At 42.7% G+C, this 14,751-nt stretch overlaps 1 protein-coding gene across 1 annotated transcript in view; it reads right to left on the minus strand.

The window, feature by feature from the left end:
• LOC136872117 (uncharacterized) overlaps positions 1 to 14,751 on the minus strand; it is a 740,234-nt gene that overhangs the window by 399,173 nt on the left and 326,310 nt on the right. The window contains exon 3 of the mRNA XM_067145963.2: positions 5,434 to 5,617. Coding sequence (XP_067002064.2) covers positions 5,434 to 5,617 — 184 coding nt within the window. The remainder of the gene's footprint in view (positions 1 to 5,433; positions 5,618 to 14,751) is intronic.

The raw sequence follows: 14,751 nt of genomic DNA on the forward strand, positions 1-14,751 counted from the left end.
GAAGCATGAGTGTCAAGACTGAGGTGATGACGTTCTGCCTCCCGCTTCAGAGTCAGGAAATCATGATGGTAATTCCCGGATCCAGACACATCCGCGAAATGAATATCTAGATGATTAACAACTGAGAGTGGGTCAGTGAAGATACTGCCTGCAATGGAAATTTCCGGTACAGAAGACGATCCTTGGTTCCACGAAATACGTCGAAGTTGAGTTCACACTTGAGATGACGGTGCATGTGACGCCATACACGACACATATATCTCCCACGAAGCTTTCTTGCTCTGTCGAATAAGAACTTGCGCATTAACGCGGAGTTTTTTAAATGCTACAATGTTGGCCACAGTAGGCTGCCTACGATAACGTTTATGAGCGCGACGACGTTCCTTTATAGCTGCTGCAAATTTTCCGTTCCACCAAGGAACGAGTTTTCGGCGAGGAGTCGCTGAAAACGATGGAATGAACTCCTCAGCAACAGCAAGAATAACTTGTGTTATGTACGTTATATCGCCGTCTTTGCTTCGGCCAGTTGCGTCGGTAAAGGTAGCTAGTGCTGTGAACTTTGGACAACCAGCAGCATTCTCGATGGATTTTTGTTTTTCAAAAGTAATAATGATAGGTAAATTGTTACTGTCACAGACAGCAGCGTCTACATTCCACCCAAACAGGGCAACCGGCGCACGCTTACATACACTATGGTCTATGCGAGAGTATGTGCCGTAACGTGCGCTGAAATGAGTTGGTTCACATGTATTCAAAATATATAAATCCAACTCTCGTAGTAATATTTCCAACTCCCTTGCCTTGGTGCAGGGCGTATCAGAGCCCCATGTAGGGTGATGGGCGTTAAAATCACGAAAAAGAGGAATGGTGGTGGAAGCAGATCTGTAAGATCGGTGACATCACTTATATTAAGAGGCTGGTGTGGAGAAAAATAATCATTACACACAGTTGCTATGATTTGCAGCGGCACCTGCACCGCAGCTGCTTCCAGTGGGGTTCTTAAAGGAACCGCTTCGCTAGAGGTATCAGAACGAACAAAAATACCAACGCCACCGGACGCCCGGAGAACATAGCATTGTTCTGTCGAGTAGAGTCGAAAGTTTCTCAAGACCGTTCAGTTTCCTGAATTCAGACTATACACGCCACGAACTCACAAATGATGTGGCGCAGCTCAGCAAGATGCCTATCATAACCGTTACAATTCCACTCTAACAGTCCCATAGTGTGGACTAAAGAAGAGAGTGTTAGGTTATGAGAGACAAAATGCTCTTATAGCTAAAAACTATCGATATAACATCTACATCCGTAGATGTAGATGGCAGCTCGACGTCGACAAATGGTGGGACTTCGACATATCTTGGGGGCTGGATTTCTTTCTTCGTGAGTAGCGCTCGGGTTTAGGGGCAGGGTTACCTGTTAGCGCTGACTCATACCCTGCAGATAGAGGGCATGATGAGCCCGGTAAAGGCGTTCCTCCTCTCCGCGTTCTTTTCGCGTTTAGATGGGCTGGAAGATAATTTCCCAGCCCTGGTCGACGATGCCACCTCCGCCGGCTTGCGCAGGGCCTTCGCCGACCACTTGGTGGGGGAGACTTGGCCTTCTCCCGTTGCTTTGCCGGCTTAAGAGTCCCAGCTTGCACAGACTTCTTGATGGTCGAAGGTTGGGTGATTCCCTTCCATCAATCTATTACTCTTTGCAGCTTTGCTCACGGGAGCAACAGCCCCTTTGGGCGCAGCGATCATCACGGGTAACAATGTCGTGAAAGACGAACCTGAAAGACTCTCAGCTATCAAGCTATAGTCGAGTGTAGGGCTGGTATATTTGTGGAATTAAACTTAGGGCGCACTTCCTGATAGGAAAGACCATCCAGGGTCTTGATCTTCTGGATCTTCTTCTCACTCAGATATCCGACAGTTCCGATCTCGAGGAGAATGAAGACCAGGGCAGTTAGTGCACCTCTGCGGAGTTGTGCACTCGTCCGTGCCGTGAGCTACTCGTCCACATGTACCACACACTGACTGATTCGAACGACGAGATACCATATGTCCGAATCTCTGGCATTGATAGCATCGCATAGGAGGCGGGATATGCGGGCTCATATAGCAACGATAGGTTGATACGTTGCCTTTCTTTGGCAACACCGATAACATGAAAGAGACAATGAAGGCACCAGTGGCAACGTCTTCACCGTTGTGTCATGCCACGGTCCTTCATGTCTTTCATCAACTCATCGCCAGTGTTCAAAATAAGGTTGCGGTGGACAATGACTCTGCGAACCAGATTGAAGGATTTGTGTCCCTCCAATTTGACGGGGATTTCGCCAAAATGGTCGCACTTAAGCAACTGATCGGCTTGCAGTGCTGTACGAGTCTTCAAAAGCAAACTACCGTTGCGCATTATTTTGAGATCCTCAAGTTCGCCGTGCACGCCTTCAATGTTTCTACTAAAAAGGATCGGTATTACCAGCTTAAAGTCATGCCCATCGGTTCTGGTAGCAACCAGAAACCCAGGAAGCTGGATCCCATTCCTCCACGCGGCGCATGTTCCCAGGGAGTTGAACCCCTCAAGGAATCAAAAGTTTGGGTCCTCGGTGGGGGAGCACCTTGGGCAGGTCGAAGACGTTTCGAAGCCATGCCCGAAATCATCGTCCCCGAATGCCACGCACTCCGATCAGGTGTCCCTGTATCCTAACCGAGCAGCCAAGGCAATACCCACCTGGACGTAGCCGGTACTGCCCGGGGTCCGATGTTGGACGATGCCTAATACGGGATGACTGAGGCAATGAGCACTAGGACTCCCTTCCTCCAGTCACCGCAATAGCATGTACCCCATAGCGTGTACAGAGCACTAAATATAGAGAAAAAGTAATAAACACTTTATAATCATGTGTCCTTCTGGCATTCGGCTGTGAGGGGACCTGTGTTGTCAGGCGGGTACTACTGCAAGAGTACACGACGGTCCCATCCGCAAGATCCCTGGGTGTTCACAAGCGGGCTTTGTGACATAATCGCATCAGTAAAGGGCCCATTTCCGAATAATTTTGAATCGGTCTCAATCGAAGCCTCCAGAGAGAAATAGAGGGGCCGAAGGCCGTATGACCCTTTTGGTCGCCTTCTACGACAGGCAGCGGATACCGTGGATCTATTCTTTATTAGCGTTCCCCACCCACAGGGGTCTGTTAAAACGGATGACGAGGTCTGCTGACTGCTCGTAGGATGAGGCAGATCGTACTCGGTAGTTTTGGACCACGGCGCAAGGTCGGTCACTTCCACGCACTCCGTAGGGATGTTCACTGACGGTGAGATGACCGCAGCATGTATACTCCCTCTCCCTTCACTCCGAGAAGTTCTTTGTAACTTCGGTGTTCCTTTTATCATTCTCAGTGCATTTAAAAGAAGGGTTCATCTCCCAGTAGGACCTGACCTAATCTTACACGTGAGAACGAATATCACTGGTTGTAACCTTGTATGACAGCGACGGCGCCCTTGTCAAGTAACTCGTTTCCCGCTAACCCATGTGCATTAGGAGCCATAAAAATGTGATTATGGTGCTAGCATCCCAACACGTGGCCAGCAGGTCCTGGATCCGCCGCACCACAGGGTGCCAAGGGAAGCATGCATCAATAGATTGTAACGAGCTCAAGGATTCGGTACACAGCAGAAAGACCTAGACAATCAACTCTTCTTTGACCAGGCGAGTGTACCGCTCCTGCAAAAGTCTTCTATGCTGTGTGAGGGAAGCCATAGAGATAGAGCTGAGCCCAAATAACTTCAACACGGAAATCTGCTTCAAGTTTTCATGTACATGTAGACCTGTACTCCATATATACATTCATAAGACCGCCATGGCTCAGCGCGATGCGGTCCAGAAAGTATCACCAGGGGGCGGTGAGTCAGTAACTCCACTCGCAAACACCACAGCGCAGCGTGATGTTGCCTGAGCCCAATTACTGGGGGCCGTGGATAGTTCGGTGGTGAATTCCACGTTCTTTGAAGAATTTCTTTGATTACTGTCAGACCTTGACATGCCCTGACGAAGGCCGCGGAGTGCTCGGCTTTATTCAACCACATACCTAATATTTCTATAAAATCTCCCTATTACTCTCACTATTACTTCCTAATAAAATATTTGTACATTACAGCTATATGTCAGAATGAACATTTCTTCAGAATATAGACATTTCTCCCTCTCAGTTCGGGTTGAGTGGCTCAGATGGTGAAATATGCCTTTAAGATCCCAAGTTGTGGTTTTAATCGTAGTATACTTGAAGATGATTAAAAACATATAACGTTTGAACGTGTTACCACTTTTAACGTCTGATATGAACTAGTATGTCTGCCTTCATTGTTCCACGCCCCTGTAGGGCAAACTAAAATGGTAAGTTCACAATGTTGTGTGTACGCAATTGTTCAGAATTTAAATGAAAATAATCCAGGTATAATACAACCTTTGACCATGAAATTCGGTGGATGATGTCAGGACGGTCGATCTGGCAACAGTGGCGACACGCAATGCTGCACTTGCATACAGCAGGTTTTGACCACCTGCTGCCAACGTTGTTCAGTTGAGCATCATGTGTGTGCGTGTAAGACCTGTTTGACACAGTGCATGTTTAGTGCGTTGGTTCTGAACTGAGAACAGGAACATGAACGACCAAAAGTTCAATGTTCAATTTTGTTTTAAGCTTAGCAAGACACCTAAAGAAGCGCATGCGATGCTGGTACGTGTTTACGAAGATCAAGCACTGTCCTTGAGGTGTGTGTACGAATGGTTCGCCCGTTTTCGAGGAGGCGAATATCGTCAAACCGTTCATGGCAAAAAAGGTGGTGGTGCAAATTGAACATTCCCCATATTCGCCAGATCTCAATCCTACTGACTCCTTCCTATTTCGGCTCAAACTCGCTTTGAAAGGAAATAGATTTGACGATATTCCTGACATCCAACGAACACCGTCCCAAAGGAAGCCTTCTTGCCAAGTTTCCAGGACATGTATCGCCGATCTTAGCAGTGCATAGTTCTGGGAGGGGACTATTTCGAAGAACAGCAAAGACACTGTCGTACACTGTTCATCTCTGTTGATAGTATTCACCTAACTTTTTTGTCAGAGGTATTAGTAACTAAAATAGATAAATTTTATTGAATAAATATAGGACCCCTATGACTGAAAAAAGCAGATGACAAGGTCTTCTGACACTCAAAATGTTGGATATAGTGTTAGACAGGTTCACTAGCCAGATCTAGGCACTCCGTGAGAACGTGTACTTCGGTCAGTTGGGTGATGTGGCCGATCTGCACTCACCAATGCTTTTTTCTTTCGGGATTTCCTTCCTTCCTTACTTTCGTTGTCACTTTAGTTGTTCTCAGCTTGTTGGAGGAAGAAGTGGCTCGTTCCAGTGAGACATTCAAGTTTGAGGAAGCTGGAATCACACTTACCTGGTACCATTAAAGCGCCCCACACTGACCAGTCGGTACACTTGAATCTCCACACGCTGTCCAGTGTCTGGTTGCAGCAGATACCAGCAGAAGCCAGGACCTTCCAGGGAAGGAGATTTTATCTGCCCAAAGCTCTTGCCTGATCGTGCCGACAGGTATCGTGAGTCAATCGTGACGTTACACACTGGAAAGAGAACAAAATTAGTCGTAATTAACAGGTAGTTCCTTTCAGGTCCTACAATCGTTTACGTTTACTAACAGAAATATTTTAAATGTACTCTTCTCTCTCGATTCTACAAACTAGCGAGAGGGACTGGAGAACTGTGCTATGAGGCCAGCAATCAGAGATAATTTCCTTTGGAGAGACTAATGGTCGGAATTCAGAAAACAAACAGTTTTCCTCAAATGAATCTCTCTTGGGGTTCTTAGGATGTCCTCGGGCAATCCCGATTCAACCAGTGGACTCAGCGTACCAGAATATTTCTTCCTTGTTACTTCCAGCGCCTTCAAAGCACGATGTTGGTTCGTCCAATCATAAAATGTCCCCTTAGTTTATAACATCTTGATCTCTTACCTGCGTTGTTACTAAACCAAGTACAGTAATTAACGAACGTATATCTCGAGTAACGGTTCACCAAGCACGAACTGATTTTAGATGTGCATAAACCTTCCTCCAGTTACGTCCTGAAGGGAAACATTGTTGTTGATGATGATATTTGTTGCTTAAAGCAGCCTAACATCCAAGTCAGTCGGTACGAGATGAAAAGAAATGAAATAATAACTGTAAAAATTTATCCAATGAGTAGCATTTTTTACTACGCCTTAATTCAAAGGAGGGACCTATGTGTATTTTACATACAATTTTAACTTTTAGTTTGAATGAAATATATGATTTTACATATAAGAATCTTATTCAGTTTTATTTTCTCTATTATTAGTAATTTTATAGAAATAAAAGGCATGCGAATTAGATTCAATCAGCACTTTAAGTACAATGTCATTTTTCTCATAATATTTTTAAGATCCACACACACAGTGGTAACATTTTTAAGATTAGTCTATTAAACAATTTTGTCCCCTATCATACCATCAGGAGCCGATGACCACTTTAAACGTCATTATTCAGACCTACCGAACTACAATACTAAGCAGCTCCTGTACTACACAGAAAGGTAGGTTTCACTCTGACTTGTACCAAGAAACAGAGAAAGAATACTGTACCTATCAAGAAACGGTAAAAAGTGACATGTACAGGGTGCAAAAGTTCATATTCATTTTTGTTTGCTACGTTCACAAGCAGCGATAATCTCCGTGACAGTAAAAATTTTCCCGATGTTCTTACTTTGATGCAACAGAAATTCGAGTCTCCCCCGCGATGGATTCTAAATCGTGCTGATTGGCGGAACTTCACATCACTAGCCGTCTTTAACGATGCGAACAGCCGGAGTGTAGACGATGATATAAAACATCACACAAAATATTGCTGTAACTGAGAAGACCATTTCGTTTTCTTCTGGGACTCATCAAGGAAACATCGTTCCTTGGTGGAACGAAGAAATTGCAGAACCGAAAGAGAGGTGAAGTCGCGTTCGTGAAGATTATCGTAGGAAGCCTAGTGTCGGCAACTTGGTAACAAGAAACTCCACGCTAAGGCGCGATTCCACTGAAGCTCAACTTGTAGGATTCCAGCAAGATATAGCAGATATCCTGGATTCGGGAGGTCAAATGGACTGTATCGTGATTGACCTATAGGGTAGATCATGGGAGACTACTGGCAAAATGAGTGCAATTGGACTAGACAAAAGAGTGACTGAATGCTGGCTATATTTCTAGAAAATAGAACTTAGAGAATTAGAGTAGGCGAAACTTTATCTGACCTTGTAATAATTAAGACGGGAATTCCTCTAGGCAGTGTTATTGGACCTTTATATTTTCTTACATATATCAACTAGCAATTACCCGCAGTTTCGCTCGGGTGCATTTCGTAATTTCATCAAAATAATCGTTCCTCGGCATTGTATTAAGATATTATCTGAAAATTCTTAAAGTTTAAAAACTCACCCAAATGTGAATTTAATTTACCCCAGAAATTATTTGTAAACCATGTCTGTGGTATTACCTTTTGTGACTAAGACCACCATGCGACATAGAACTGTACATGATCGGTCTGTTTTCAGACAACTTTGCTTTACGGGAGCGAAAGCTGGGTGGACTCAGGATATCTTATTCATAAATTAGAAGTAACAGACATGAAAGTAGCAAGAATGATTACTGGTACAAACAGGTGGGAACAATGGCAGGAGGGTACTCGGAATGAGGAGATAAAGGCTAATTTAGGAATGAACTCGATGGATGAAGCTGTACGCATAAACCGGCCTCGGTGGTGGGGTCATGTGAGGCGAATGGAGGAGGATAGGTTACCTAGGAAAATAATGGACTCTGCTATGGGGGGTAAGACAAGTAGAGGTAGACCAAGACGACGATGGTTGGTTAGACTCAGTTTCTAACGATTTAAAGATAAGAGGTATAGAACTAAATGAGGCCACAACACTAGTTGCAAATCGAGGATTGTGGCGACGTTTAATAAATTCACAGAGGCTTGCAGACTGAACTCTGAAAGGCATCACGGTCTATAATGATAATGTATGTATAATGTATGTTCCAAATACCAAGTTTCTTGACTCTAACATGTTAAGTTTTTGATATATAATGTAGATATACTAGTACTCATTTTAAAAATTCACCTGCTTTTCCAATTCTTTCCAGCCCTTTAACTGGATTTTCCGAAAACAACAAATGCGTGTTTCATTACTTGTAAGATTATTCTAAACACCAGTTTTCATGTCAGTATATCTGTAACACCATCAGTCTTTGAGATAAATGTATACTATTAAAAGTAATTAAACATCTTCTTCTTCTTCTTCATTTCTTTCCACCCCTCTTCCGCCTTAAGTGGACTTTACGAAATCATAAAATACGTGTTTCTTTATTTTGAAAGGAAATTCAAAATACCAACTTTCACGTCAGCAAAGATAAAGTATCCTCATAAACATATTTCAACTCCTTATTTACTTATTTTCAACCCCACATCCCTTACGTCCATTTTCCGAAAAAAACAAACAATTGCGTGTTTCTTTATTTTTAAAGGAGATTCCAAATATTGATTTTTCACGTCTGTAAAGTCTTCAGTTTTGAGATATAAGTATCCTTATAAAAGTAATTCAAATCCTTTTTCACCCCGACCCTTCCAACCCGTTAAGTTGATTTCCCCCTCCCCAAAAGTGCGTGTTTCCTTATTTTAAAGGAGATTCCAAATACCAATTTTCACGTCTTTGACATCTTTAGTTTTTGAGATATAAGTATCCTCATACAAAGAATTCAACTAATTTTCCAAATTGTCCGACCCCCCCCCCCCACCCGTTAAGGACCTTTGCCTAAAACCAAAGAATACATGTTTCCTTATTTTTAAAGGAGATTCCAAATACCAATTTTTACGTCTGCAACGTGTTAAGTTTTTGAGATATACTGTAAATATGCTAATTTTAAAAATTCACTCCCTTTTTCAGTTCCCCTTAAGTGGATTTTCCGAAAAAAAGTATTTATTTTCCTTTACTTTTACAGAAATTCCAAATACTAGTTTTCAAATCTGTAATCTGAGATATTTTAAAAATTCATCCCGTTTGTCACTCTTATTCACCCCCTATTCATCGGATTATCCAAAAGCACAAAATACGTGTTTCTTTATTTTCAAAGGATTTTCGAAATACCAATTGTCATGTCTGTAACATCTTCGGTTTTTGAGATATAAGTCTCCTCACAAAAGGTGTTAAACCCCTTTTCCCCCCCTTTTCACCCCTCACCTTAATGCGATTTTCTTAGAACAAAAACAAAAAATTCTTTATTTTTAAAGGAGACTCCAAATACTAGATTTTATGTCTGTAAATTTTTAAGTTCTTGAGATATAGATATCCTCATTTTAAAATTTCACCCCCCTATTCAGTCCCTTAGTGACGGAATATCCAAAAATCCTCCCTTAGTGAGCACCTACACCATAATATAAATATATCCCCAAAATTTCATTTCTTTGTGCCCAGTAGTTTTGGCCTGGAGATGATGAGTCAGTCAGTCAGTCAGTCAGTCAGTCAGTCAGTCAGTCAGTCAGTCAGTCAGTCAGTCAGGACATGTTATTTTATATATAGAGATGATATGTATAAAGAAGTGGAATCAGAGATAAGACTTTTTGCAGATGATGTTATCCTGTACAGAGTAATAAATAAGTTACAAGATTGTGAGCAACTGCAAAATGACCTCGATAATGTTGTGAGATGGACAGCAGGCAATGGTATGACGATAAACGGGGTTAAAAGTCAGGTTGTGAGTTTCACAAATAGGAAAAGTCCTCTTAGTTTTAATTACTGCGTGGATGGCGTGAAAGTTCCCTTTGTGAATCATTGTAAGTACCTAGATCTTAATATAAGGAAAGCTCTTCATTGGGGTATTCACATAAATATGATTGTAAATAAAGGGCACAGATCTCTGCACATGGTTATGAGGGTATTTAGGGGTTGTAGTAAGGATATAAAGGGTCTGGTCGCGCGGTGTAGGGGGCAACGCGTCCGCCTGTCATCCAGTGGCGCCGGGTTCGATTCCCGGCCGGGTCAGGGGACTTTCCTCGCATTCAACACTCTACACTTCCGCAATTCCAATTACACGCAGGTTCATATCATATGGTGCAAGTAGGTCGACGCCCCGAACAAATAGCATTAAACAAAGGATGTAAAGGAGAGGACATATAAGTTTCTGGTAAGACCCCATCTAGAGTATGGTTCCAGTGTATGGGACCCTTATCAGGATTACTTGATTCAAGAACTGGAAAAAATCCAAAGAAAAGCAGCTCGATTTGTTCTGGGTGATTTCCGACAAAAGAGTAACCTTACAAAAATGTTAGAAAGTTTGGGTTGGGAAGACTTGGGAGGAAGTGGTATGTTCAGAGCTGTCATTGGAGAGATGGCGTGGAATGACATCAGTAGACGAATGAGTTTGAGTGGTGTCTTTAAAAATAGGAAAGATCACAGTATGAAGATAAAGTTGGAATTCAGGAAAACAAATTGGGGCAAAACATTGTTTATAGGAAGGGGAGTTAGGACTGGAATAACTTACCAAGGGAGATGTTCAATACATTTCTAATTTCTTTGCAATCATTTAAGGAAAGGCTAGGAAAACAACAGATAGGGAATCTGCTACCTGCGCGACTGCGCTTAATGGAGATCAGTATTGATTGATTGATTGATTGATTGATTGATTGATTGATTGATTGATTGATTGATTGATTGATTGATTGATTGATTGATTGATTGATCGAGTCCTTATTCGGCCGAGCAAGAAAGCTTCATGGGAAAGATATGTGTCGTCCATAGCGTTATTTACACCATCATTTCAAATGTGGATTAAACTTCTACGCTTTACGGCATACAAGAACCATCCTTAGTTTCGGGAATTTCTATTGCAGGCAGTTTCGTCACTGATCTACCCACGGTTACTAATCATCTAGCAACAAATTTCTCAAATGTTTCGTTACGGGATGTACTACCGTGATTTCCTTGCTCTGAAACGGGTAGTAGGGGGCCAATTACGTGGCACGGGAAATCCACAGCGCCCTGACAACACGCCCCCCCCCCAATCAGATAATATCTATAACCATATGTAGAAGCACCTCAGGCAAGATAGCTTATTGTATCTGCTCGGGGTATCCAGGGTGAGATTCCGTCAGAGTGGTGAGAGGCGATAGTAATTCCTCTCCTTAATCCTGACAAGGACCGTAAATATGCTTATTTCTGTCATGAACAATCTGTGTAAACTGTTTGATAATGATGGTGATGTTTGTTGTTTAGAAGGGCATAACAGCTAGGTCATCGGCCCCTAAAATTGCGAGTTGAAATTAAATGAAACGGTACTTCAAACTTCAAAATGTATCCACTGACAAGAATCTAAACCGATGATGATGAAAAACTGACGATGAATACAAAACAATTAGTGGATCCGATTCACAATGCCTTATTTTCTGAGATGATGCTTGTTGTCCACAATCCAGGTCACCGACCACTCATAATGGTACTAATCAATGGTAAAGTAGAAGCACATAGCGGTGCTGATCAAAATTAGTCTCATGGTTTTAATTTCATCATCCCTTGGTCGCCCCTTGAGATACCGTGGGTCCACGCACAGGGGGTCATTAGATCCTTTGATTATTTTAATTCATTATCTTCATCATTAAGAATCATATTCAGTGGGTGATTTTAATCATTATTTCATTTGGTTTCATTAGGCACCGGTATACTGTCATTATCATCAAACGTGTACACGAATCCACGTAACTTCGCATAAATTCATGAAGGAAACAGAGGTCGCCTTGCAAACTGCCCACGGCGTGCTTCAAGCGGCAGGTTGGCTTAGTACGTTGGTATTTGATGGTCTTCAAATACCGCAACTTCGTGTCCGGAATTTTACCGAATTCCGGCACCTCGGATTCTCTGAAAACCGTAAAAAAAATACGTATTGGTAAGTAAATACATTATTATTTCTATTATTATTATTACCATCATCATCAGTATTAATTTATACGCATTATTCCTCATCGAATGCTATGTACTTGCATCGTCACACCAAGACATGGAACTTGAACGTTGCGTGCAGTTGGTGACCCCTGGGAAGGAGAATAATGTACTAATACTTTTCTTCCGTCCTGTACTTCCCAATAAAAGTGGAGTCACGATTTATTGTTTTTAATCTCAACTCTGATTGGATCTCAGCAGATGGGATGGACGTTATCCTATATTAAAACACTCGTTTTGTACAGATGGACGACAACAAAAGCGCTCACAGTCGAATTATGTGCTTAAATAGCAAATTTAACTTCTTACAGTACCTAGGCGCGAGGACCCCCGAGTGTATTACCATTCAGAGACTTTAAATAAAGTTACTCATGCATTTAAATGGACATTTTAATCCCAAACTGCAGAGTACAAGAACTGAGAAAGTATATGAAAGAATACGACTACAAGGGCGGAATAAATAGCTGCCTGTTTCCATTAGCGCCACTTGTACCTTGCGTTGCTTTCAGAAGGTTACGTATTCTGTTGTAAATGAATACAAAGATGGTGTTTAGAGAAAGAACAACATCATTTCCTAAATCACGGAAATAATCTCGTTATACAGAGAGCCCGTATAACGCTCACTTCTCTAATCACCAGAGAATTTATCTTGTTTTACAAAATAATGTTTTCCTTTCAGTCTTAAATTGTTCATCCTGACGCACGAACTACGAGCTGCTCCATGATCGAAAAGTAAACACGTTCGGTGTTTCCAAATAGTTTACCATAAATTATGTCCACTACTGAACACAAACGAAGAAAGAAGGAAATGTCATTGAATTCCCAGGTCAGCCATCCTCGAAGCGGTTTTCCGTGCTTTCCTAATTTTCCTCCAGGCAAATGTGTGGATCGTACCTAACTTAAGGCCACGGCCTCTTCCTTGTCTATCCCTTCCCATCTTCCCAGCATAGCAGGTGAGGTCGCCTGGCGGATTTACTGGCCCTTCTTCCCAGTTGTATCCTTCCAACCCAAAGTCACACGCTGCACGACCCTGTCCTTGAGGCTATAGAGGAAGAGTCCCTCGCCGAGTCCGAGGGAAAAACCAACCCTGGAGGGTAAAGAATTAAGAAAGAAAGAAAGTAGGAAAGAAAAATATTTTTAAGTGATTGAAGAAAAATGTAGCATTCTGATTGGGCGAAACGCGCTACCTGGACTGTGGGAGCGCTGTGAGGGCTGGAAGGGTACAAGCACGCATGCGTAGCGGGTACTGCCCAGTCAATGTGCTGGGATCGGTAGAAACGGAGCGAAGCTCTTTCTCGCCAGACTTCCGCTAGTCCTCCGATTGAATTTAATGGCGGAACGTTCAAATGCGTTAATGTAACGGTCATCTCGGGTGGAATTACAATTTAGGTTTCACTGCACATGCATGTGTGTTCTTACGCATGTCATTCAAATGCTGCTAAGATTGCCCAATTATTCGTCACGCTATGAATAAAAGATCCAGTTTCCAATGGATTCAGGTGGAAATAATAATGTAGATGCTACTGCTACCCTCCCCTGCCGGGGGAGGCGGACCTCTTAGACGGTGACGCCGTTTCTCAAGCTGCGCAGGTTTGTTACAGTGAAGGAGATGCTCGGAGAAGGTGAGGGGGTGGGCTGCCGTAGGACTAGGAACTCTCCGGGCATTCGCCGTAGTGCAGGAAACCATTGCCAGGACAGCCGACGGTTGGGGCCATCTGTGAGGTGCAGGGCTGTCCCGTCTTCCGAATGCAGTGGCGTAGAGCCACGGTAGAGCCGTGGCCATCCTTCCTCTGCTCGGTTGGTCGGTAGGAGTGCAGAGCTGTTGGACCACGGACCAGCCGTGGCCAATTGTGGGCCGAGACTCACTCTGCATCTACCGACCTAATGTAGATTTAATATTCCTGCAAATGCATTTCCAATAACAGTAACAGCAACAGAGTAGAAGTGGGAACGCTGGGGTACTCGCGGAGGTCCAGCGCATTTCAGTCTTGCAATAAAATAGTTGACACTCGTAAATTAGGTTTACTTTATGTCAAAATTTATCTCTTCATTTAAAAGGGACTGACAAGTATACCGTTGACCTTTCTGGAAAAAAAATTGCTGCAGAAAATTCCTTCACTAACCATTTGTGTCTCATCTCTACCTTTTTGAGTGGATTCTGTCACTAACTACTGCGGGATATTTTTATTTCTTACGAATGAGAATCTAATTTTAAAGTATATATCGTCGTTCCTGTACGAATGTGACAATGCTCTAGACTGGTCACGCCTCCCAGGTACATACAGTCCATTGGAACAATGTTCGTTGAGTTCACTTTCCTATGAACCTTACTGTACCATACTGTAGGAATGTATGTTTGTGTGACATATTTACCCGCTCCTAGAATATTATGTATTTAAGGTTCATTTTCCTTTACACGCGCATAGGAAAATGAACTCAACGAACATTGTTCCAATGGACTGTATATCAATACTAGCATGTACCCGCGGCTTTGCCCGCGTTTATTAATTCAACTGTTTTATATAATAAAAAACTATTTTTTCCTTATAGAGCTTCCGGTTGAACTATATTAATGTCCTTCCAAATGAAGCCAACATACTGTATAGAGTGCGTTTGCCTTTCCAATTCTTGAACAAAGCACGTACAGTTGACAATAGGTGAAGCAGCCTTTTCGAAGATGGAGTCCAAGAACTTTAAGAGATTGTTC

Source organism: Anabrus simplex, chromosome 4, assembly GCF_040414725.1.
Source record: "Anabrus simplex isolate iqAnaSimp1 chromosome 4, ASM4041472v1, whole genome shotgun sequence".
In the NCBI taxonomy this organism is placed as follows: Eukaryota; Metazoa; Arthropoda; class Insecta; order Orthoptera; family Tettigoniidae; genus Anabrus; species Anabrus simplex.